Below are 24,974 nucleotides of genomic sequence, written 5' to 3'. Positions count from 1 at the left end.
TCCCTCTTGACTTCTTCACCTCTTCCCACTCTTTCTCACTCTTTCTTTTCTTTTGTTAATAACTTTTTTCTTTTATTACAAAATTCTCCTCTAGCCTTCCTCTTCTGCTTCCTCCCCCTCATTCCTCTTCTTTTCTTACTATGATGTCATTGCTCTGGGGAAAAGCTTCATCTACAATAGAAAGGTTAACCAGGAGGTGTCCTACCAATAAAATAAGGTGTGAATCTTGAGGCTTATTATTTCCTTCTTTAATCTCTGTTTTAGATGACAGAAGTAAGAGCTCACTCAATGGAATTAAATGTCAAGTACATTTGAAACAAGGGAGAAAATATTTCTTCAAGCAGCATGTAGTGGAATTCACCATAGTAGGAGGTCAGAATATTGCATGCAGTAGTAGGGTATTAGAAGGGTTATTTTCAACCCAAATAATATTTGTCATTGTACCTGTTAACAAAGGAGAGATCAAAATTTAAAACTCCCTAGTGAAATAAAAAGAGCTCTTTTAGCTTCCTCAGTGAGAAGTAATGAGGATGAGCCATAAATGGGGTTTGTCATTTTCACATTGAGGGCATGTGTTAGCTTCTTAAAAAAAAAAAAAAAAGGCATGACATCGTTGAAGGTGATATTATTCTCAGTCTTATAGAGTGAACTTTCCTTGCTGTTTTTCTAAAAATATTCTACATACAAAGAGAATAGGGTTTTTTTTTAAAGCTTAATCTTTCACAAGAAAATAGTTATGCCCTCTTCATTATGAAACATTGTCTCTTTAGTATAAAATGTGGTCAAAAGTTGAATCTTCTGGTTGTTAAGGTTTTAATGGGAAGTACCAGGAGCTTTGGTGTCTCCAGAAGAAGTCAGCTGACTGCCTAGCTACCAAATGGCCCCCAGGGTCCCATTTACTTTGGTGGATTCACCAGTCCCTGATCTGTCCTTGCCTTGCAGACTCAAACATCAGATTTTGTCAGACATGCCGTGTGAGCGGTTCCTGAGAAAGAGTCCTGTTATCCTTGGGGTCAAGAGATTTTTCTTTTCTTTTCCCTTTTCCACTTTAAAATACTTTTTCTAGTCAGTACACTTATTAAGATTATTTTAATATCTCCATTCAGAAATGCTGGTAGATCCACAATTCTGGTTCATAGAATGCTGGATTGCTTCTTTGAAGCTGAGTCCCAGACACTGACTTTTTCAGAGGCAATAAATTCTGGAGAGATAATCCGATGTCCTCGATCTTGGGGACAAATGGCATGTAGATGAGAATTTGATGATAACTGATTGTCAGTGAGTTTCCAGGTGATTAACTTGTCTCAGCAGAATGCCTGACTAAAGGCTGAGTGATTTCACTCTGCTCTAAAAAGAAGAATGAGCCATGTAATTAGACTGCTCTTGAGAAAATAATATTTCAATTATTTATTTATTGTTATGAGGATGATGTCACCACCAACCATTCATAAATCTCCTATTGTGTGAAGGAGCCCAATTTTCTCATTAATTCTCCTCCTCTTTCCTGCTCCTAAAAGTCCTGTGTGAGTTAGTGCATTACATGGGGACCGCATCCTCCAGAGACATTTCACTTCAGCTTCCTCTGTGCCTACTGAATGGGTAGTTGGCATGTTTTCCAGCCTAATAATTTTTCAGTCAGGATTGAAAACATAATTATACCTTCAGTGGTATACTCTCTACAGCATAAATGCACATCACATATAATTCTTTATCCCAGACAAACACAGCCACCTAAATAATAAAAAACAAAGAGAATTGACACCAAATAACAAGTTTCAAATTGACAAGGAGCTTGTTATAGTGAAAAACAAAACCTTGGTTCAAAGCATTTCTTTTTCTTTTTTTTTTTTTTCTCTTTTACTTTTGTTTATGGTTTGACCCTAGATGTGTTGGTCAACAAGTACCCGCCTTTATGTTTACTGATTATTTTATGTTTCTGTTAGTGAAAAAACAAGTGTGATAGTCTATGTATAAAATTGTGATGAATTATCTAAGGTTGTACATAAGCGAAAGAATATTGAATTTGATGAGGTACTTCAGTCAAATTCATTCTTAACATTTCCTGTGATGTCCATGACATTTTTCTTATTTTTGTACATCTTCATAACAAAATCCTTTTATCAAATAAAAAAAAACTTTTAAGAAAAGTCATCATAGCTTTTCAAAATAAACTCTGATAGTAAAAAGAATGACAAACATTTTTTTTTTAAGTGCACATTGTTTCTAGAGAATTAGAGTTCTTTCCTCTTACTGACTGTGTTAGAGTGGCCTGGGAAGAATGTTGGACAGGGAGTCAGGGAACCTGAATTCTAGTCCTGTTCTATCATTTGTAAAATGAGGGGGTGATTCAGTGATATTTCAGATGCCCTCTAACTCGAACGTGCAATGATCTGTAAACTCTAGTAATAGATAAGCTTCATGTGGAACCTAAGCGGATGATAAATGGGTTCAGAGAGGGCTTAATAGATTCAGGCTTTGCATGGTCTTTGGGGATAGCAAGCATTTCCCTTAAAATGTCTTTTAATCACACTGTTCATGGCAGAATATATTTTGAGGTATGCGGTTCATATGATGCATCATGGTATTTGTCAGATTCTTATGTTCTGTTTTTCATAGTGGGAAAAAGGAAAAGAAGGGGGAAGTTTTCTTAGATTAGGGAAATATTCAGGGTTACTTTAACTATTAGGCAGAGAAGCAATTCATTTCTAATCCTTAGCCTGGGAGGTCACATTCCTTTTTAAATTGAAAAACAAAAGTCTGTTTAACTGGATTATTTAAAACTTCCTTCTTCCCACCAATCTCTGAAGAATATGCTACCTAATTCTACAAAGCCGGTCATTTTCCTGAGAAAATTCAATTGTTAGGCCACAGTTTAAATGTTTGTTTACATCTGTAGGTTTTCGAAACTCACCTTCTCTTTCCGACATGGGTCACTTTTTCTTGTCCTTTGTACTGTCTAGTCTCCACTAAGATCATTGTTTCAGGGCGCCTGGGTGGCTCAGTCGTTAAGCGTCTGCCTTCGGCTCAGGTCATGGTCCCAGGTTCTGGGATCGAGCCCCGCATCGGGCTCCCTGCTCCACGGGAAGCCTGCTTCTCCCTCTCCCACTCCCGCTGCTTGTGTTCCCTCTCTCGCTGTATCTCTCTCTGTCAAATAAATAAAATCTTAAAAAAAAAAAAAAAGATCATTGTTTCATGATGAAATTATGGTGCCTTTTCCTTTCTGATAATGGCATTCCTATGCATACTATTACAATGCTTCACTTTATAGAAAAAATATAAGGAAGGTCATGTTATAGATTCATTATTAGGAAAGTCACCTTGATGAGCAACAGATTTTTAGGAACCAAAGTGAACCCACTGCCAATAATCATGGAAAAGGAAGAGGAGATAAGCTCAGACTGCTACACACTGAAAGGTCATGATGGTTAGAGCTCTCCAGAAACCAGACTAAAGGCAATATGGTTGATTGTTCCCTTGGGGTCCATTCTTGGACCTCTTCTCTTCTCACTTTGTAAGATCCTTCCCTCTCTCCTGACCCCCATGCACTCCTATGATTTCAACCATACATCTTTTTTTTTTTTTTAAGATTTTATTTATTTATTTGACAGAGAGAGAGACAGTGAGAGAGGGAACACAAGCAGGGGGAGTGGGAGAGGGAGAAGCAGGTTTCCCACGGAGCAGGGAGCCCGATGCGGGGCTCAATCCCAGGACCCCGGGGTCATGACCTGAGCCAAAGGCAGACGCTTAACGACTAAGCCACCCAGGCGCCCCTCAACCATACATCTTAAACTGTCGTTATCAGTGATGATCTCCTTTCTCTGAAGTTCAGGTACATATAACCATTGTCAGCTGGTCATCTCCAGTTATGGGCAGAACCAGAGAGCAGTCAGTTTCCAAGCCCTGTAATTCTCTAAGGTTGTGCTGTCCAATAATGGCAGCCACTAGTCACATAAGCTGTTAAGCACTTGAAATGTGGCTAGTCTGGATTGAGATGTGCTATAAGTATAAAATACACCCCACAATTTGAAGACTTAGTATGAAAAAAGAATGTAAGCTATGTCATTAATAATTTTCCATTAACTACATGTTAAAATATAATTTGAATATATTGGGTTAAACAAAATATTATTAAAACTAATTTCACCTGTTTCTTTTTACTTTTTTTTTTTTTAAGATTCTATTTATTTTAGTGAGAGAGGGAGTGTGCATTGACTGGGGGAGGGGCAGAGTGAGAGAAAGAGAGAATCTCCAGCAGACTCCGCACTGAGTGTGGAGCCCGGTGCAGGGCTTGATCTCATGACCCTGAGATCATGACCTGAGCCAAAATCAAGAGTTGGATGCTTAACCAACTGTGCCACCCAGGCACCCCCCTTTTTACTTTTGAATGTAGCTGTTAGAAAGTTGAAAATTACATATGTGGCTTACATTACATTTCTATTGAATAAGAATACTCTAGAATGTGCCCACTTTTCTCCATCTCTACCTTATTTCAAGGCACTATCACGTCTTACTTGTGTTACATCAGTAGTCCTGATTTTTTCTACTTCTATTGCCTCATTTGCTAGAGTAATTTTACTAAAAGTTGGATTTGTATCATGACTTTGGAAATAGAATGAGAGTTTTAATCCCACTTCTTTATAAGGTGTCTAACCTTGGACAATCATATTTCTAAATCTCAGTTTTAACATCCTCTCAATGGGGATTAAAAATGGAGGGAAGGGGTTTTATATGAATTTATTGAGACGTTGTTTGTAGAACTAGTAGCATAACACCTATCACTTTGTAAATGGCGCGCGAGGCCTTCCATGAACTGGTTCCCACTTTCCAGCGCCATCCTTTGCCACCCTTCTGTAGGTACCACTATGGTTCCAGTCATACTAGCTCACTAGAGTGGCCGTTCTACTTCTGTGTCATAATCTCTGTGTTCTTTGTGCCCTGTCACACCCTCACCTTTCTTCCTTGCTTGAATAACTCCCAGCTCTCATTCAGGACCAGATCTGGGACCACCTCCTTTGGGAACTTTCCCTTCCGTCCTCTGTCTGAATTAGGTACCATGATAGCCGGTACATACTCCTGTTATAAGGAGTGAGGCGCTACGGAAAATGTGATGGGCTTTGGAGTTAGCAGGCCCGGGGCCAAATTGCAACTCTGTCACCTTTGCAGCTGGGTGACAAGCAAATGTTTAACTTCTCTGAAGCTCAGTTTTCTTTTTCTTTTTTTTTTTTTTTAAAGATTTTATTTATTTGACAGAGAGAGACAGCGAGAGCAGGAACACAAGCAGGGGGAGTGGGAGAGGGAGAGGCAGGCTTCCCGCCGAGCAGGGAGCCCGATGTGGGACTCGATCCCAGGACCCCAGGATCATGACCCGAGCCGAAGGCAGACGCTTAACGACTGAGCCACCCAGGCGCCCTGAAGCTCAGTTTTCTTATTTGTAGAATGAGGACACTGACAACTGTCTTACAGAGAGGTTGAGAGATTTGCATGGGCTTTAGAATATCTGCCACATAAAAGAAGGCCATAAATAGTTACCATTGCATTGGCATCCTGTATTGTAATTGTGTGCTTGTTTCTCTGCTTTTTCTTCTGTAGTGTATACTCCTGGAAGAAAATGACGCTGTTTTATTGGTCTTTGTACCAGTAAAGCTCGCCACAGTACCTATAGGTCCTTAACACAAGTTTGTTAATTATACGAATGAATTAATGAATGATGAATGAATAAATAACACATTGGCAGCCAAGAGTCTGTTGGATTTGACCACCCAGAGGGATGGGCATTCAGCATAAATTATAATAATTTCTCAGACTGAGAAATTCAAGCAGAGGACATTTAAAAGATGTTGGCAGAAAGTTGATGGATTTGCTCCATCAATCCTTGTTGAAGCCATTGTTCTTCCAAGTAGCAGCAACCCAGTGAATAATTCTAAATACGTGGTAATTCTAAATCTTTAAGTTCAACAGGGTACCAATGACTTTATAAATTTTATTTCAAGTTTCTGGATCTGTATAGCACAATGAAGAAGAAAAAGGTCTGGAAGGCTTGTTGAGCCAAGTGGGGAGAAGGGCTGTTGTCTGTTTGCTTTTTTCTTGTGTTTAGCTTCTGTTATCTTACAAAATCAAAATCAAAATCAAACACATCACACGTCTGTTGTCTAGTCACTGGTTCCTTAATGCCAGGCTGTAGGCCATCTATGTTGGAATCACTTTGAAACAATATACAGACTTCTAGGTTGCACCTGAATCCCATTTCATAAAAGCTGTAGGGAAGGGGGTGTGTTACTTTTCTGATATACAGTTGATTTGGAGACTGATGATCAATATTTGTAGGTAGAATGATGATTGCTATGGGAATTCAAACCTCAAGCCTCAGACTTCATATCAACAATGATGCTTTTATTGTGAATTAATTAGCCTATTTATCTTATATTTTTAAAATTGAAGTATAGTTGACAATATTATATTAGTTTCCGGTGTACAACATACTTATTCGACATTTATAGACATTATGAAATGCATCACCATGGTAAGTATAGTTACCATCTGTCACCATATAAAATTATTGTGGTAGTATTGACCATACCCCCTATGCTGTATCTTACATCCCTGTGACTTACTTATTTTATAACTAGGAGTTTATAACTTTCAATTCCCTTCACTTATTTATATCATTCCTCCCCCACCCCATGACAACCACCAGCTCTCTTTATTTATGAATCTCTTTCTGTTTGTTTCTTTTTTTTTTCTAGATTCCACATGTAAGTGAAATTATATGGTGTTTGTCTTTCTCTGTCTGACTTATTTCTATTACAACAATACCCTCTAGGTCCATCTATGTGGTCACAGATAGCTAGATTTCATTCTTTTTTATGGCTGAGTATTATTCCTGTGTGTGTGTATCACATCTTCCTTATCCATTTATCTATTGATAGATACTTAGATTGCTTCTGCATCTTTGGCATTGTAAATAATGCTGCAATAAACGTAGTGGTGCATTTATCTTTTTGAGTTAATATTTTTTGAGTTAATATTTTTGTTTTTTTGGGAAAATATCCAGAAGTAGAATTACTAGTTTGTGTGGTATTTCTTTTTTTAATTTTTTGAGAAACCTCCATACCATTTTCCGTTGAGACTGAACCAATTTACATTCCCACCAACAGTGCACAGTGGTTCTCTTTTCTCCACATCCTCACAAACAATTGTTATTTCTTGTCTTTTTGATTAGCCATTCTGACAGATGTGAGGGTGATATCTCTTTTCAGTTTTGATTTGCATTTCCCTGATGATTCGTGATATTGAGCATCTTTTCATACATCTGTTGTCCCTCTCTGTGTCTTCTTTGGAAAAATGTCTGTTCATATCCTCTGCCCATTTTTAATTGGATTATTTAGTTTTTTGGTGTTGAGCTGTATAAGTTCTTTATATATTTTGGATATTTTCCCCTTATCAGATATATCATTTGCAAAAATCTTCTTCTATTCACTAGGTTGCTTTTTTGTTTTGTTGATGGTTTCCTTTGCTGTGAAAAAGCTTTTTAGTTTGATATAGTCCCAGTAGTTTATTTTTGCTTTTGTTGCCTTTGCCTAAGGAGACAGATCCAAAAAAATATTGCTAAGACTCATGTCCAAGAGTTTACTGTGTATTTTTTCTTTTAGGACTTTTATGATTTCAGGTCTCACATTTAGGTTTTTAATCAGTTTTAAGTTTATTTTTGTATATGATGTAAGAAAGTGACCTAGTTTCATTCTTTTGCATGTAGCTGTCCAGTTTTCCCAGCACCATTTGTTGAAAAGACTGTCTTTCCCCCATTGCGTATTATTGCCTCCATTGTCACAGATTAATTGACCATATAAGTATGGATTTATTTCTGAGCTTTCTGTTCTGTTCTATTGATCTATGTATCTGTTTCTGTCCTCGTATCATATTGTTTTGATGAGTATATCTTGAATTTTGGAATTGTGATACCTCCAGCTTTGTTCTTCTTCCTCAACAATGCTTTGGCTATTTGGAGTCTTTTGTGATTCCATATAAATTTTAGGATTATTTGTTCTAGTTCTGTGTAAAATACTATTGGCATTTTGATAGGGATCACATTGAATCTGTAGATTTCTTTGGTTAGTACATAACATTTTAACTATATTTATTTTTCCAATTAATGAGCATAGTGTATTTTCCCATTTATTTGTGTCATCTTTAGTTTCTTTCAAAAATATTTTATAGTTTTCAGAGTTCAGGTCTTTCACCTTCTTGGTTAAACTTATTCCTAGGTATTTTATTCTTTTTGATGTAATTGTAAATGGGATTATTTTATTTTATTCTTTTTGCTGCAATTGTAAGTAGAATTATTTTCTTAATTCTCTTTCTGCTAGTTTGTTATTAGTGTATAGAAATGCAATGGATTTCTGTATATTAATTTTGTACCCTGCAATTTTACTGAATTAATTTATTGGTTCTAATAGTTTTTTGATGGTCTTGAGGGTTTTCTGTATATAGTATCATGTCATCTGCAAAGGATGACAGTTTTACTTCTTCCTTACCAATTTGGATGCCTTTTTTTTTTTTCCTTGTCTGATTACTGTGGGTAGGATTCCTAGTATTATGTTGAATAAAAGTGGCAAGAGTGGGCATCCTTGTCTTGTCTTTGATCTTAGAGGAAAATCTTCCAGCTTTTCACCAACAACGAAGATTTTAGTTTACAGTCGCTGAAGGAAAATGGCAGATAGTCATTGTGAGGGTTGAAACATTTAAAAAATTTTTCTCTTTCAAAGTTGATATTTCTCTCAAGCTATTTCACAATGACCTGGAGGCCAAATAATCCTCATCTATCACTAAGTAAGAACCCCACTAAAATTTTTGTGTTACTTCTCTACTTGTATCACAATCACATTCCTTGAAAACATTAATGTACAATTTAAAGATAGAGAAAGTGTAATAAGAAGTTCATGTAATAGGTTCTCTGTGGGGAAAAAACCTAGTATACCAGTTCTAGATGAAAATGGTGAAAATTTATAATAAAATATAATAATATAATTTATAATAATAATTATATATATTATATATAATAGTAACATTATTATTATTATAGCCAACACACTAACACATCATGTTAGCTATGTGCAGGTCCTATTCTAAGATCTCAACCTTTAATAACAGTACTGTTTATGAAGTTGTCTTATATTCCTTCATTCATTCAACAGATATTTGTGGAATACAACATGTCAGGCATAAAACAGTGATCCATTTATCACCTTTATGAAGCTACTATTATGTCTTTTCTAATGTCAAAGATTTTTTTTAGAATTTTGCTCACAGTAATCAGCAGAAGATTTAAATCTCCTACTAAGATTTGTGATGCTATGAACACTGGCATTTTATTTTATTATTTTATTTTATTTTTAAAGATTTTATTTATTTATTTGAGAGAGAGACAATGAAAGAGAGAGCACGAGAGGGGGGAGGGTCAGAGGGAGAAGCAGACTCCCTGCCGAGCAGGGAGCCCGATGCAGGACTCGATCCCGGGACTCCAGGATGATGACCTGAGCCGAAGGCAGTCGCTTAACCAACTGAGCCACCCAGGTGCCCCAAGCACTGGCATTTTAAATTTCATATCAGAAATTGTTCTCTGTTTATTCTAAAAAAAAAAAAATCAAAGGTTCTTGACATTATTGATCTGCTTATGGGAACACAGCTCAAAAGAATAATACCAATCACTTGATCCGTGCAATTCTCATGTAGGCAATACTTACATTTATTTGCCAAGTTTTCACTTATTTACTGTGCTTCTGCTTCTTGGCTTTATGGGATATCTGGTATCTTTTCACACTTTTGTCTTCTTCCTCCGTGAATGGGAATTCCTACTCCTTCTTTCTCTGAAATTAGCAAATAGTTGAAAGGGTGAAACACGGTGATCTCCAAAACAAAGGGCCTGCATGCTACCCTTTCCACAATGTTTGGCCCCTAGAATGTGAATCTCTGAAAATGTCCTTTCTGCATGAAATATAGTTCTCATGTGGTTTGAGGTTCAGACAGAGGAAACATGGATTATCTCTCTACATGTTAGGTATGTAATGATTGTAGGTTGAGATGTCACGATGCAGAGCACTGCATTACTGTAAATATGCAAAGTCAAATCCAGAATTTTCATACCTTCAATTTCTTTTTTTTTTTTTTTAAAGATTTTATTTATTTATTCATGAGAGACAGAGAGAGAGAGAGAGAGAAGCAGAGGGAGAAGCAGGCCCCCAAGGAGCAGGGAGCCCGATGCGGGACCCGATCCCAGGACCCTGGGATCATGACCTGAGCCGAAGGCAGACGCTTAACCGTCTGAGCCACCCAGGCACCCCTCATACCTTCAATTTCTACTAAAAACATGAATGCATTTATTTTTGAGATTCTGTCCTAAGATTGTGTTGACCACTTCATTTTAAAGTAGTAAAAAAGCAGCTAATTAAGTTATTTGCAAGGTTAATGTATCAACTCGTTATCCAAAATTTGCTTGATTTAGAATTTGTATATATTTCATATTAATATGTAAATTAAATATAGTCTGATTCCATTATTTTTAGCATGGTATATTTTATAGACATTCAGATTTATTTGAGGATAATAATTTTAAACATTTATGCTTATAACAACTCAAAAGAAAATTAAAATTGGTAAAACATCTTTTGTTTTCAGAGATACAAGTTTTAGTTCATTATCTAAGTGTGTATTACTTCGCTTAACGTTAATATTTGCAAACATCCTTGTATTGGATATGGTATATATTATATGTAATTATTAATAAAAACACCCATCTGCCATTATTAAGTGCCTACTAGGAGATTGGTTCTGTACTCTGTGTTTCATGCACTCTCTTGTTTAATCCTCATGTGAGATTTAGGTCAGTATTATCCTCATTGTACAGGTGAGAAAACCAAAACTTTGGGAGATTAAGTAACTTGCCCACCGCTGTGAGTGACCGAAAGAACTGGGATTTTAGTTCAAGGCTTCCTGGTTTCATGTTTCATAAACATGTCACAATACAAAAAAAAAAAAACTATAACCTTCCTCAAAATGTTGATTTGAACCGATTAACGGTAGCTTACATCTTTCCTTACCTGAGCAATAAACCACTTTGTGCTACTTAATTCTCAGGCTGGGGGTGCATTCTCTGTTCTCACAGGGTTGAATGTAACAACTGTGAGACTGGAGAACAGTGTGGGGCAATTATGCATGGCAATGCTGTCACCTTCTGTGAGCCATATGGTCCGAGAGAATTGGTAAGTACATGCTATTTATGTACATTATTCCAAATACACTGTCTTTATGGAGCGTTTTGCCAACAAAAGATTCTTTTATGCTCTTATAAGTCATATGAAAATTTGCAGCATTGTTTATATTATGAATCCTATTACAAACATCTCAAAATGGGGAACAGTGGTTTTATAGTTTATTTTCAAAAGTAAAAATAAAAAATTCAGTAATACGATGGGCAGCATCAATGGATACACATGGTGCATCATTATGATTAGATGGCTTTTTAAAAATATGGGTATGACATACATGTAACAGAGATGACACACATATATATGTATATCATATTTAAATAATTTATGGCTTTCTAAATTCTTGTATAAAGCTTTACTTTTAACTGTCTTATATTCTCTTTGCAAGCCGAAAATGTTAGACAAGCAACTTTATCACATTATTTTAAAACTTTGTGTCCCAACCACAGAGGAAGTTTACTGAATTTTTTTTAAGAAGTGAAAGTGCACTGAATAAACTAGTTTTGAACAAATTCTGGTTTATGCCAAATTGTTTAGGAGTAGGTTACTTTCCTTTAATTTAGACTGATTAGACTTTGCCTGCCAAAGAGAAGTTCTTGGATCATATGTAAAATGAAACATGAGCATTCTAAATTAAAAGCAATGAAACCACTAGCCATCGGCATGCAGCTAATGAGCCTTTTGTTGTTACTTGGTTCTGGCAGAAAGATTACATTTCACATTCTTGAAAAAGGATATAAAAGCAATATTTTATATTATACTCCTGGCTCAATTTGTTTGCGAGAAGTGTTCTACTCATAGCGTCTCTTATAACGCTTTGCTTTTCTGATTTTCAGCTCGAGCTATAGCGCTTCTAACAGGTTGTATTTTTCACCCCTACAAAACACATCATGTTTCAAATTCATTAACTTTAAAAGTGGCCAGAAGACAGGCTTCCACAATACAAAGGGGAGAAAAACTAGCTAGGCAATTAGAAGAAGATTTAGTTATCAAAGTGAGAGTAAATTAATTTTTATAACATGGTTCTTATTTTATGCTGCTTGAATACTCCTTTCATGGCAATGGATACATTTAATTTATTAAAGATAGGAGCTGCAGAACATTGATAAATTGAAGAATTTTTAGCTGAAATTAGAACACAAACAGAATTAATTGGATGCAAATTAAAATAATAGGTGCTCATAATTCAAGTCACACAAGGTGTTATAATATTCCTGCAGACAAATGTGACTCTGGTAGTGAAGTTCTTCTTGAAAAATAGATTTGCTAGTGCATTTTAAATAATGTACCATGACTGAATTAATTAGCTGTAAAACTTTAAACAAAATAAAATTTTACTATAGTTAATTGAGCTTAGAATAAATGCCTTTTTTAGAATGTTCTCCCATTTGATAATATTTCTGGAGATGCTTGGCAAGTTCTTTTTTGTTTCTACTGATAAATAAGAAATAAACATCTCTAAGAATATAATGCCAGAATTCTTATTTCTACAGTTTCTAAACTAAAAACTGAGTATCTAGTTTATTTGACCCATGTAAATTTTAATCCTGATTGTTTTCACTATTCCTCAGTTTATTGAGCATTAGAGTTTATGTACCCAATGGGCTAGTTTTGAATTGTATTATATAATTAATGTGAGATTAGCCTTTCAAGTAAAAAAGAAAATACTTGAAATAATTTTCTTCTTCCAAGGAAGAAAAAAAAAAAGACATATGTAGATTTATATTCCCATCATAAGTACGAAGGATTGTGTTGTGGACTCCAAGGGAATAGAGTGAAGATACATTAATAAAGACAGGGATGACATCCACATTTTACACACTAGCAACTTCTAATTTTCAACAATTTTTATACTGTGTTGGTGTCCCAGGAGCAAAAATATATATTGTACCCAAGTTGTGTTTACAGAAGACAGATCAACCAAATGAAAAGGAAGGAATTCAGTTGTCAGTTAACGTGCTATTATGTTCACTAAAATTCAAATATTTGCTTGGTGCTCAAGACTGAATACAGTCAAAACTGTTGTGCGTGAGAACTGATGAAAGGTATCGGCCCCCCAGAATCCCTTTTTAACAAATTTGCCTTCTTTTTCATAAATTACTGAAGTTGTGAAACAAAGGATCACAGGCAAAGAACTTTAGTAGGCTAATTCGATATCTTCTGTGATGCCAGCAAGAGCATCTCCATTTTGTGAATTCAGTCATGTGGCATTTTATTTCAATAAAAGCCAGAGTCAGTGAGAGGTGGCACCTGCTGTCACATGAGAACACCAGGCATTTATGTCCCCACTGCTGCTGTGGTTGCAGCCCTCACACATTTTATTTAACTCCGTGAGGTCTCCGTATTCGGGTGGTGACATCCCAACTTTATTCATTCTGCTGGTCCAAAGTGAAGGACATGAGGAATTCACTTACCCACTCCTTTAAGAGAAAATGTGCTCTCTCAGAGCATGAAACAGGTGGGTTATGTGACCCCCTGTTTTTTTTTTAAAGAAATTATTTATTGAATTATTTTCATATATTTGGAAATGCATTTTAGTTGCAGGGAGGAGTTTGGGCTAAAACAGCATCATACCGCCAAAAAATTTGCAGGGAAGATGTGCAGAATAAACAGCCTCAGCCAGTAGCAAATTCATATTCATTTTGTGGTCCTACTAATTTTCTGTGATTTAGGGTCTATTTGATAACTTAAGACCACTGAGATTTGGTAGGAGAAAAGTTCTGTCAGACTTCATAATTGCTGTATGGTTTATCAAAAGCCATGTAAGAGACCCTTTTCATTTTCAGAATGTCAGATGTAAAGACTTAATAACTTTGCAAACTAAAATTACATATGTGAACCCAAGGATAAGAAAGAATTTATAACCCCCAAATGTAAACATAGGTGAACAGATTTGATAGGCAATGCTTCCTGTTACTTTTTTCTCTTCATCTTTCCTATTCCTTGTAGCTGACACTTTTACTAATGAGCTAAATGGGTAAAGGTAGAGAAATGGGAGTTAGCCATTCTGTCAGTCCTTAGCTTCCCTGGTGGAGAAAAAAAAATGTAGAATCAATGACTAATCTAGGTCCAGGGTCACTCACTCTCCGTTAGCACATGTAATTTGAAATTTGGCAGTATTCCAAGCAACTTACTGTTTGCTAGCCACGGTCACGTCTGTGGAACTTCATTATGCAGGCGACACAGTGTCCTTTATGACACCAACAGGGTAAGTATCTCAGACTCTCTCGGATATTTCATGCACCAGCCTTAGCAATAACCATGGTGCTTTTAGCTTACATAGGATACCATTGTTTCAAAGAACTTATATTCAGGAGTGTTTCATGATTCACCTGGGAATCTACTCAGTTATATAAAATCAGAGGTGGAAAGAGCATTCATTCAATTTATGTGAAAACTTTAAAAATTTTCATGTGACTTTTTGGACTGTAAGATTAAATTATCTTTAGGGGACAAACAGTTGAACTTACTCTAAAAATTGTGTGTGTGTGGAGGGGGGAGGGAACAGATTCCTTTTAAAGGAATCTTGAAAAGGAGCTGGTATCCTAGTTATTTAAAGAAAATTCTGTTGGTGCATTTTTCTTTAATGACTCTAGTTGAGGGGAAGAGAGCAGGAAATAGAGCTCTGGGCGTGATGGGCCAGTTTTCTTTTAGTAGATAATCTGTGATAATGAGGGATTTAAATTAAACAGAGAGAATTTGCTCTGACACCCTGACATCAGTGATTTTTGCTACCGTTAAAATCAGTTAGGAGCTGATATCTATACTGATAATCTAATAATGTATAAAATGTCTCTCTTGCCCTCCCCTCTTTTACCTTTCCTGCTTCCTCATGGACTTCAGAGTCACATATTTAAAGCATACATTCAGTCATCTTTCCAATTTGTGTTGTAGAAATGGGAAGCATACATCTGATCTTTGGATACTCACATCTCAGCTGAATTCTGGCAAAACAAGAAGCTTGCTCACTCATTTCCCCACTAGTTCCCACAGTGATTCATAAACTGGGTATCTCCTGACCCTTCCGCAGTTGTGGACTCCATCACATGGGGGCCAACAAAGTGCAGGAATAAATCTAAGGATGATATTATGACATATAAAAAGCGGAAGTAAGCTTACTGGTTTTGCCATGGTGAAGACACAGTTGTACACTTTATAATTTATAGGTGCAGTCATGGGAGGCATCCCATTCATTAGCTTACAAAGGTCAGGAACCCCACAAGAGAGTCACTGAAAATGAGAACCCTAATTCTCATCCCATGTGAACTGGTATGGGTCGAAGTCACTGCTCCACAGAATAAATAAGTAATTTTTTAAAAATTTAAATTGATTTCAGAGTAAATAGGGTACCATTCCTCTTTCAGAAGGGGGAAAATTGTTTAAGCATGCTTCTTCATGAGATTAAAGGACAGTAATAGAAATGTATTGGAAGGATATTTCTAGGCCCATAATTTGATTACTTTTTTTGGAGAGGTAACAGTTTTATTGAGAAATAATCCACATACTCTACAATTCATTCATTTAAATTATAGAAATCAAGACTTTTAGTTCATTCACAAAATTATGCAACCATTATTACAATCAATTTTAGAACATTTCATCATCCCCTAACGAAATCCTATACCTTAAGCTGTTGTATTTCTATTTACTTTGCAAAATAATCTTATTCTCCTCATTTGCTCTTAATTTACCTCCTAGTTTTTGTTTGGGAGCCTTTTTATGGCCTTCGCTTGGGCTCTAGATTTGTTGGTTTAGGATGGGGGGAGGTTGAGGGGTGAGTGGAGGGGACTGTGTTAAGTGCCCTCACAAGATTACCTGGTAGATCACACCGAAAATGGTTTTCAACAGGACCCTGAGAGTCTAAATCAGGATCTCACAGCATTATTCCCCACAGGGCACCATGAAATGTATGTTCAGACATACTGATGAAAATAAGCTAACCACTGGATTAATGCAACATCTGTTTATGGCTCCTTTTTTTCCTCTTTTCAACCCCCTTTCCTCTTTCTCCTCCTATCTTTCTATCTTGTCTTATTTTGGTATATTCCTTTTTCTAGATTACCACCAGCCTTAATACAACAACAGCCTCTGTCCTCCAATTTTCCATTGGTAAGTGTTTTTAGCAATTATAGCAATTTAACTTGGAGGTGTTTGTTTTAATCATAGTGTGTCATCTGGATTATAGTGCCAAGTGCTTTTAGATTTAGAGAAGAATCCATCTTAACATTGCTGTAAATAATTTAAAACATTTTAAAAATGAAATTTAAAATCATAAATGCTGCATTCTGTTCTCACTTCTCTCCAGCAGGGAGCGGTATTTAAGAATGGTACAGAGAACCCAAAACATTTTAAAGTGATTTACATACGGATTTCGAACGATTGGGATTGGACTGTTAGAGCAGAATTACCTGACTGGTTGTGTTTTGCTCAGATTAAGAAGACTGAAAATCTGTTGAATTTCCTGCACCTTGACTGGCTGGTAGTGAAAGAGATAATTATTGTTGCCTGAGAGAAACCAGTTAGGGCTTCGTGTTTGGCACAAATAATCCATGTTTAATTCAGGCATGGATAATTTTAAAAATGTATCTGGCCATATTTCTTTTAAGTGCTTTTTATAGTAGAGCTCAAAATTCCTACGCAAAGCATTCAGTAAAATAAAGTACCCCTGGATCAAGTGTGTACAGCTTTGCTGTCTGTATTACCTTCCGTTCTCATCTCCAAAGGCATATATTAATAAATAACACGGACAAGGTTCCAGTAGGAATGTTCTAGGTAAAGAAAGATACAGCCTTCTGGATGGGGGCTCGTCTTCTTGATCTGGGTCCTGTAAGGGAAACCGCCTCCCAGCCTCTGTGACATGAAGATGCGGCAGCTGTGCCTCGGGAGCGGGCACGGACAGCTTCCTTCATTCCCCAGGCCCGTCCCCTACCCCCCCACCCCACTGTCTTCACCCGCTTTTCTTTGGAGAACCACCATTAGCAAAAGGACTGTCTCCCGCAGTAGCCCCCCAGTCCTGATCACAGAGCGGCGTTCTCCCAGCCGGGAGCTCTCTGTGGTTGATTGCGCCCGAGCGCAGCTTTCTTCAAGCCATGATGCTGTCACCTTCTCCTCTGCGTGCCTCACGGAAGCTTCCCTAGGCCTTACTGTGAGACTGCCTGTTACAGTTTGGGTTGTTTTCTTCTCACATCGAAAGCAGGACTACAACAATTTACAGACTGTTCCGAAGTCCATATGTGGTCATAAGGAAAGTGTTAGCTAAAACAAAATAATGAGTCTTTTTTTTTTTTTTTAAGATTTATTTATTTATTTATTAGAGAGAGAGAGAGAGCACGAGTGGTAGGGAGAGGCAGAGGAAGGAGCAGGCCCCCCCACTGAGCAAGGAGCCCAATGTGGGACTCGATCCCAGGACCCCGAGATCATGACCTGAGCCAAAAGGCAGATGCTTTTTTTTTTTTTTTAAGATTTTATTTATTTGCGAGAGAGAGAATGAGAGACAGAGAGCATGAGAGGGAGGAGGGTCAGAGGGAGAAGCAGACTCCCTGCCGAGCAGGGAGCCCGATGCGGGACTCGATCCCGGGACTCCAGGATCATGACCTGAGCCGAAGGCAGTCGCTTAACCAACTGAGCCACCCAGGCGCCCCCAAAAGGCAGATGCTTAACTGACTGAGCCACCCAGGCGCCCCATAATGAGACTTTCTTATGAGGGTTTTCTTGGATCCGTTAGCAAGTGCATCCTAAATGTTCTGTAAAGAGCATGCAAGACTTTTATAATCAGAAACAAGTGAAGTGCATTTTTTGAAAGTTGTGGTGCTACAGAAACAATTCTTTTAAAAACTCTAGCATGACAGGGCGCCTGGGTGGCTCAGTTGGTTAAGCGACTGCCTTCGGCTCAGGTCATCATCCTGGAGTCTCAGGATCAAGTCCTGCATCGGGCTTCCTGCTCAGCAGGGAGTCTGCTTCTCCTTCTGACCCTCCCCCCTCTCATGTGCTCTCTCTTTCTCATTCTCTCTCTCAAATAAATAAATAAAGTCTTAAAAAAAAAAAAAACTCTAGCATGACAGGCAAGTAACTAGAACCAATGTGTTTAAACTTATTATGCTATTAATATTTTTAAAAATATGCTGAAAAGGTTTTCCTATTTATCTGTATTCCAAGTATTAATTCTAAACTTTTTTGTTAGGGCAATGAACATTAATTTCAGATATTATTTCTAACCAATTAAAGAATACAAGAGAATCCTCTTTAAAATATATGCTTCACAATTCTACTAGTATTTGAACTTTCTTCAAGGTAGGTAGGAATTTTATTCCAGCACCAATGAAATTATCCTACCTTAAAGGGGACAAAAACCTCTATTTTTATAAATAGTAAGGAGTATACCATGGAGCTGGTAGAGATTAATTTCCTCTCCTTTTAATATCACCCTACCAGGAGCAACAGAGCTGATGATACAGGGCTGGGAAGGGGACAATCAGAAGATTCAGGGTCTGGTGCCTGAGATCCCAAAGCCAGAACAAGCACCATGACCAAGGGCTTGGGACTAGACCCAAACATATGACTACTTAATAAGAGCCCTTGACTTTACTGCAAAACAAGGACCGCCGTCTACCAGGCCAGAGAGCTGCTTGTATTATTTAAAGCACGGATTTGAATCCTAGGTTAGAAGACTAGAAGAATAACAGAGTCAGGAAGTTGGAAGAGATAAGTAGATGGATAGGTGACAGATAGATAAAAATATATCAAGTTTATAACTAAAAAAATACTTAGAAATCTTTTCTGAGTGGCAGTTTTAGAATCAAAAAGAAATTTTAACATGTCATTTTTTGGAAATGAAACAGAATATTTTTTATTTTATTTTTATTTTTATTTTTTGAAACATTTTTTAATTTAAATTCAGTTAATTAACACATAACATGTTTATTGGTTTCAGAGGTACAGGCCTGTGATTCGTCAGTCTTATATAATACCCAGTGCTCATTACAACACATACCCTCCCCAGTGTCCATCACCCAGTTATCCCAGCCCACCATCCTCCTCCCCTCCAGCAACCCTCAGTTTGTTTCCTGAGATTAAGAGTCTCTTATGGTTTGTCTCCCTCTTTGGTTTCATCAGAAACAAAATACTTAGTGAAGAATTATAACTTATTGCTTAGGACTTCACTGGGGAATTTGCTTACTGCATTTTGAGAATAAAAATCTTGGGAACTAAGAAGGATTAGGGTGGCCAAGAAACAATGTAGTGGCAAACCAAAAGCTGTGTGGTGTATGGGGGTAAATGGTCAATATGGAAGTGTGGGCACAACTTTTCAGAAATGGTTCTGTGTAACTCATTATGAGTGCTTCGGGTAGCATCATTCCGTTTATATAGATGGCATGGGGGCTGGATGAGGGCACACACACGGATTCCAGAGATGTCATCATCGCATGAATTCATCCTGAGCTTTACAAGTCCCATGATAACCAAATACCAAAAAAGCAAACGTAGAGTCAAGGAGCAGCCATTGCGTTTATACTCAGTTCAAAAATTATATTGCGTGTGTTATAAAAAAGCACTGTATGTAGACAATCCAACATTTATATTTCTTTGTGGATTGTGGAATTATCCAACTCTATACTAATGGTTCATTATGGCCAGTCAGATTTAGTGTCCCTCCTTGGAATTCCTTAAGGATGTTAAATGTTCACTGTGTAGTGTGATGATTCAGATGTAATAGGGACAGTTTTTTAGGGAATTCTGTCATTATTCATGGTTTTCATGGTGAATTATGTTCACAGTTATGGACATATAGCCACAATTGAGTAAGTTATTGCCTTGATATTTTTATATTGCTCTTGTAAACATTTTCAGTTCCATCACAAGCGTTATCCAAGTACCCCAGAGCTATGTGTACAGAAATGTCTTAAATTACTAAGCATATCAAATAAACTCTATCATGCCACTGTTTCACAGCAATGCTCTTCCAGCCCTTTCTAAATATATATACATATATACACACAGACGTGTGCACACACACACATATGAATATATGCATAAACATACAGGCTATCTTAACCAAAAGAATTTTTAAAGTTAAAGCATCCTGAAAACACAGCTCTGTAACCTGAAATTTATCAAGTTATCAATAGCTAAACCATCTTGAAAAATGTCCAAAATGTTTGTAGATGAACTTTTCATTTTTCCATTCCAATGAAAGATCTCATATCCATTTCTGTGCTGAAGCATTGATCTGACACAATCCTCACTTGATTCATTAGAGTCACCTAGTGGAATTTATGGTTGTAGCCTTAGAAACATTTCCCCGTTTCCTTTAGATTTCCTCTGGGATAGGAAGAAAGATTTGAGATGATGTCCTTGCAAACCATTATCTTACAGATGCCTCCAAATTCTGCTTTTTCAGGCAGGATCCTGGGTCCAAGGGAAGTGCTGGTAATGCTTTGTATCGTTCATTCACTTCACAAGATTTCACTGAGTATTTGCTGTGTGCCCAGCCCTTTCCTGAGCTAACTATAGAAAGACCAAAAAAAAAAAAGGAAAACAGAGGGGTATTTACCGTGCTTAGCAGTTTGGTAGAAGGCTCTGGATGCATCCAGAGCAGGAAACCTCTAGGCAACTACCAGAATGCTATAAACAGAGGTGGACATGCGTACAGGTCCCCATGGTGGCAGGTCCTGCAGAGTAGAGCAGGTCAAGAAGGCTTCTTAGGAGAATCCCTGAAAGCCAACAACATGAGTCACTGGAAGGGACAAAGGTTTTCCAGGTGAGGACACAGAGTGACACAAGCAAGATACAGGATGGGAACGTGAGTGCCCTCCCGGAGCAGAAGGACTGGCCAGGGGGTGGCTGTGGTCAATGTCAGATAAAATTGTGTCCATTTGAAGAGTTAATCTATATCGGCGAGGGTTTTAAACTTACTGAATAGTCAATAGAAGTCAGAAATGGCCTCTTTGTCTCTTGAGCAATAAAAAAATATAATGAAATTGATTCTTAAGAAAGATCATTTGGACAGTTGTGTTCAGAGTGGACTTGTCTCTTCCTTGATATAAATCTGCATTGACTCACTCAATAAGATCTTGCCAAGTACTATGCTTGTTCAGTTTAGCCTAGCTCTTTCTTCAGATTAATAGAATTTGGAGGCTAAATGGGGATTAAAGGTAAAGCATTTAAAAACATATGGCATAAAGAACAGAGTTTAGTTTGAGAGATAAATCTGTCTTGTCCATCATGATATTCTCAGCCCCTAGCCCAGGGACTCAAAATAAGTAGGTGATCATAAATATTTCTTGCCTGAGTGACAAGTAACTATTACAGAGATGTCTGTAATAGTAGGTAACCAAGTGCTAAATTGGTTCGATGCAGACATTTCATGCCAAGAGAGGATTTGGGCATGGTGATCCGAAGACCTCAATCAATGGAAAAGTTGACCCAGAAGGAAACATAAAATCACCAATAAACTATGCTTTTAGTGAAGCTAGTGGACAGTAATATATATCCATGTATTTATCAGTTATTAATGAACTAGCTAGAATCTATTATTCATACTTTATAGAATTAGTACCTTTTTTCTTTGGCTTTACTTATGAATATCTTAAAGATCTGGGGTTTTCTGTGGGCATTTTTTTTACTGTCTTTTTTGTTTGTTTTTAACCATCTCAAGACAGGGGACAGCCGTTAAATCATAAATGTTCTACTTTTACAGATTAAAATATGAAAATGTCCTTAAGCCTGATTTGTTCTCTTATGTACTACTTGTGCTATAGAGTCTCTGAGATAAATGAGAGCTTCTCAATTTGTATGAGTGTATTTTGAAAAATAGAAATTAGAAAATAAGGAAAGTTAGAGGCACTATTAATGGTGAATTGGAAGGTTGCTTTGTAAAAGAAAAGAGATCTGGCACTATTTTTTCTTAAATAGGTATAATGAATAAAATGCTACTTGTATGAGGTATTATATTGCATTTAGCATAAGAGAAGCAGCTTTTCCCTCAAGCCTAATTCATAAACATCTTAATTACTCAGAACCTGACCCAATAGAGAAGGTCTCTCTCTACTCTTAGATCAGCTAATTCAGAGCAAGGAGAAATTGAGCCCTCCATGTCTTGGTAGGAATTATTGCTCATTTCCTCTGTGAGCTTCCTGAGATATGTTTCTAAATTAGACTCTCATTTTTTTCAGGAGTCACTGTCCCTGGTAAGTGAGTAAAACCTTGGGGAATTTGTTATGAAATAGTGAAAACCTCTTCTAAAACCATAATCTCTAAGTATGAGATGAACAAAATCTCTGATGACTTGAGCTCAAAACAAATATTAATAAAATACAGAAGTTTAGAAAAATTTAATAGTGAAATTAGTTTAATACATATGAATTTAAGGTTAAATAACATGTTTATTTGAGTGTAAAATTCTTGGATATAAAAGATACTAAGATAAGATGTGTTTATGACTTAAGTTTTAGATCTTCAAAGGTCTATATTAACACAAAAACTGAAGTCTTTATATATAGAACACTTCTGTGTTATCTAAATTCAATAAATAAAGGTTTGGAACTGATTATAATTCAGGTTGTCCTGCTTCTTCATCCTGGACTTGACCTATTCCTTTTTGGGGAATGTATATTTTAAAAGACCAGTTTAAATAAGCTTTATTATATATATATATTTCAAATCCACCTCACCCCAAATTCTTATGTCCTGTTTTAAGCTATAAAAGGGAATATTCTCAAATACTGTAAAATTCTACTAAGCATAAGGTTCTGGAAAAGATTGTTGAGATTAATTACAAGTGTTCTTGAATAATTAAAACTGATAACTAAATAATTATCATTATGTGAATTAAAATACAATTTAAAAGATACTATGTCCTTTTCCTTTTGAAATATTTAATTCTGTCACTCCACTTGATGAGGCTTAAAAAATAAGTATCAGCAATTCATTCATAAATATGTTCTGCTAAAATTTATTGAGGGCTGTACTAGTAGAAGGGATATAAGCAATAAACTATAGGATGAGAAGAAACTGATCATTGGTATAGACTAAATGGTCCCCCCCGTTGAAAACTCAGCTCATTGCCCTAGCCTGATATCACTAATTCCCACTTCTCCATATTATCACACCTACTTCACTCTGCTTTTATACACATTTATACACATTTCTGCATATCCACTTGCACCCTTTAAAGCTTAAATGTTTAAAGCCCTTGAGGGCTAAGTGGTCTAACAAGTATCCCTCTTGGTTTATAGGGCAGAATTCTGCTTGCAACTAGAACTAAGTAACTGTGGATTGTATTGGATCTCATTCATAGGTTAGGAAAGAGACTTAGTGATGTTCAACACTGGTTGCTCAAAACTATACCCACTCTCGACTACTGACGCAAGTCCATGGGCAGTATGAGAACCTGATCCAAGCCAGCAACTTTCATGTTCTTATCAATCAACGACTCTTGATCAAGACCTCTTCTTTCAGAGAGATCTTTAGGACATATGCTATACATAATGTGATGTGTCTGCATCCACTGTGGAAAAAGCCAAACCCAAGACGCTGCTCAGCCTGCAAGGACTTTATTTATCACATAGGTGGGGGGAAAGAGTCCACATGTGAGAAGAAGCCAAGGAAGGGGTACAGACTACAGAGGAGAATGAGAGCACATTGTGTTGGAAAATCCAGACAGAGGGAGGTCCAGAGGCAGGACTTTATCATTTGGGAGGGAGACTCATAAGAGCAGGTGTAGTACTGCTCCAGAGGCAAAGCACCACCATTTGAAGGTTAGAGAGATGGAAGCCGGCAGGGGGACAAGGCAGAGGCCATTCTAAGACCTGAAGATCAAGGTCAAAGCCAGAACTGCAGCAAGGATGGTAATGCTGAGTTTCCAGATTGCTGGGGTGGGGAGGGGCAGTACTTAACACCTGCTGCCTAAGGTGGGGATCAGTCCTCCCAGAAAATGAGCCAGACCTGACCACTAGGGCTAGGTTGTATGGGCTTGGCCCTGGGAAAAGGAGGGCTGCTTGGCAGGGAATCTGGCAAAGCCTGACACATTTTGCATTTCTCTTCCTATGTTTCTCCCAGCATAGGATCTGATGAAAGCTCTACGCTGTGGGCTTGGGAGGAAACATGCAAAGGTAGCTGGAAATAGCATGGTAGTCCATAAGTTGGGAGAGAATTGGTTCCTTTGTTCCTTATGATAGGAGTGGCAGTAAAGAGGAAAAAATATAAATATTTTGGAAGTGAGGGAATGGGGATAAGGACTGAAAGGGAGAAAGGTACAAAAGGGGAGGAGGACAGCTGTTCATTTTATATCCTGTGGTCATTGTCCATCTGCCATAAACTGAAAGAAGTCACCTAATGAGGTTTGGGGATTTCAGCCAAGGAAGTGACTAAGGGGCAAAATATTAAGTACAATAAATCACATACTGTCACATTTATTCAGAAAAAAAAGGTTTGTAGATCCAGTAGACTGTTTACTAATAAAGTCAGTCAAAACAGAAATTATTGCCAGTAGCCTCATTCTAATAAACAAATATAAAACAGAAGGTGAGGACAAGTTGCTTTTAAAACCCGGCTCTTTTTCTACATCGTAAGAGAGGTTTTAGAGTTTAAGGAAACCTGTTTTTAGTGTAAGTACAGAATATTTTTGAGGAGTTTTACTCTTCTACTTTATTTGACCTCTCTTAATCCTTAATATCAGTCTTTAGTAGATGCTTAAAGTGGAAATTTCCCTTCCAT

General features: G+C 37.1%; 1 protein-coding gene across 1 annotated transcript in view; it reads left to right on the top strand.

Moving 5' to 3' along the window:
* The window catches only part of RELN (reelin), a 288,596-nt gene that overhangs the window by 34,837 nt on the left and 228,785 nt on the right, over positions 1 to 24,974 (top strand). The window contains 2 exon segments of the mRNA XM_081799707.1: positions 11,159 to 11,255; positions 16,319 to 16,370. Coding sequence (XP_081655833.1) covers positions 11,159 to 11,255; positions 16,319 to 16,370 — 149 coding nt within the window.

The sequence above is a fragment of the Leptonychotes weddellii genome, chromosome 12 (genome assembly GCF_054177405.1).
Source record: "Leptonychotes weddellii isolate Sample4059 chromosome 12, ASM5417740v2, whole genome shotgun sequence".
In the NCBI taxonomy this organism is placed as follows: Eukaryota; Metazoa; Chordata; class Mammalia; order Carnivora; family Phocidae; genus Leptonychotes; species Leptonychotes weddellii.
The sequence above is the reverse complement of the archived record's forward strand: the minus strand, read 5'-3'. Positions and strand labels throughout refer to the sequence as shown.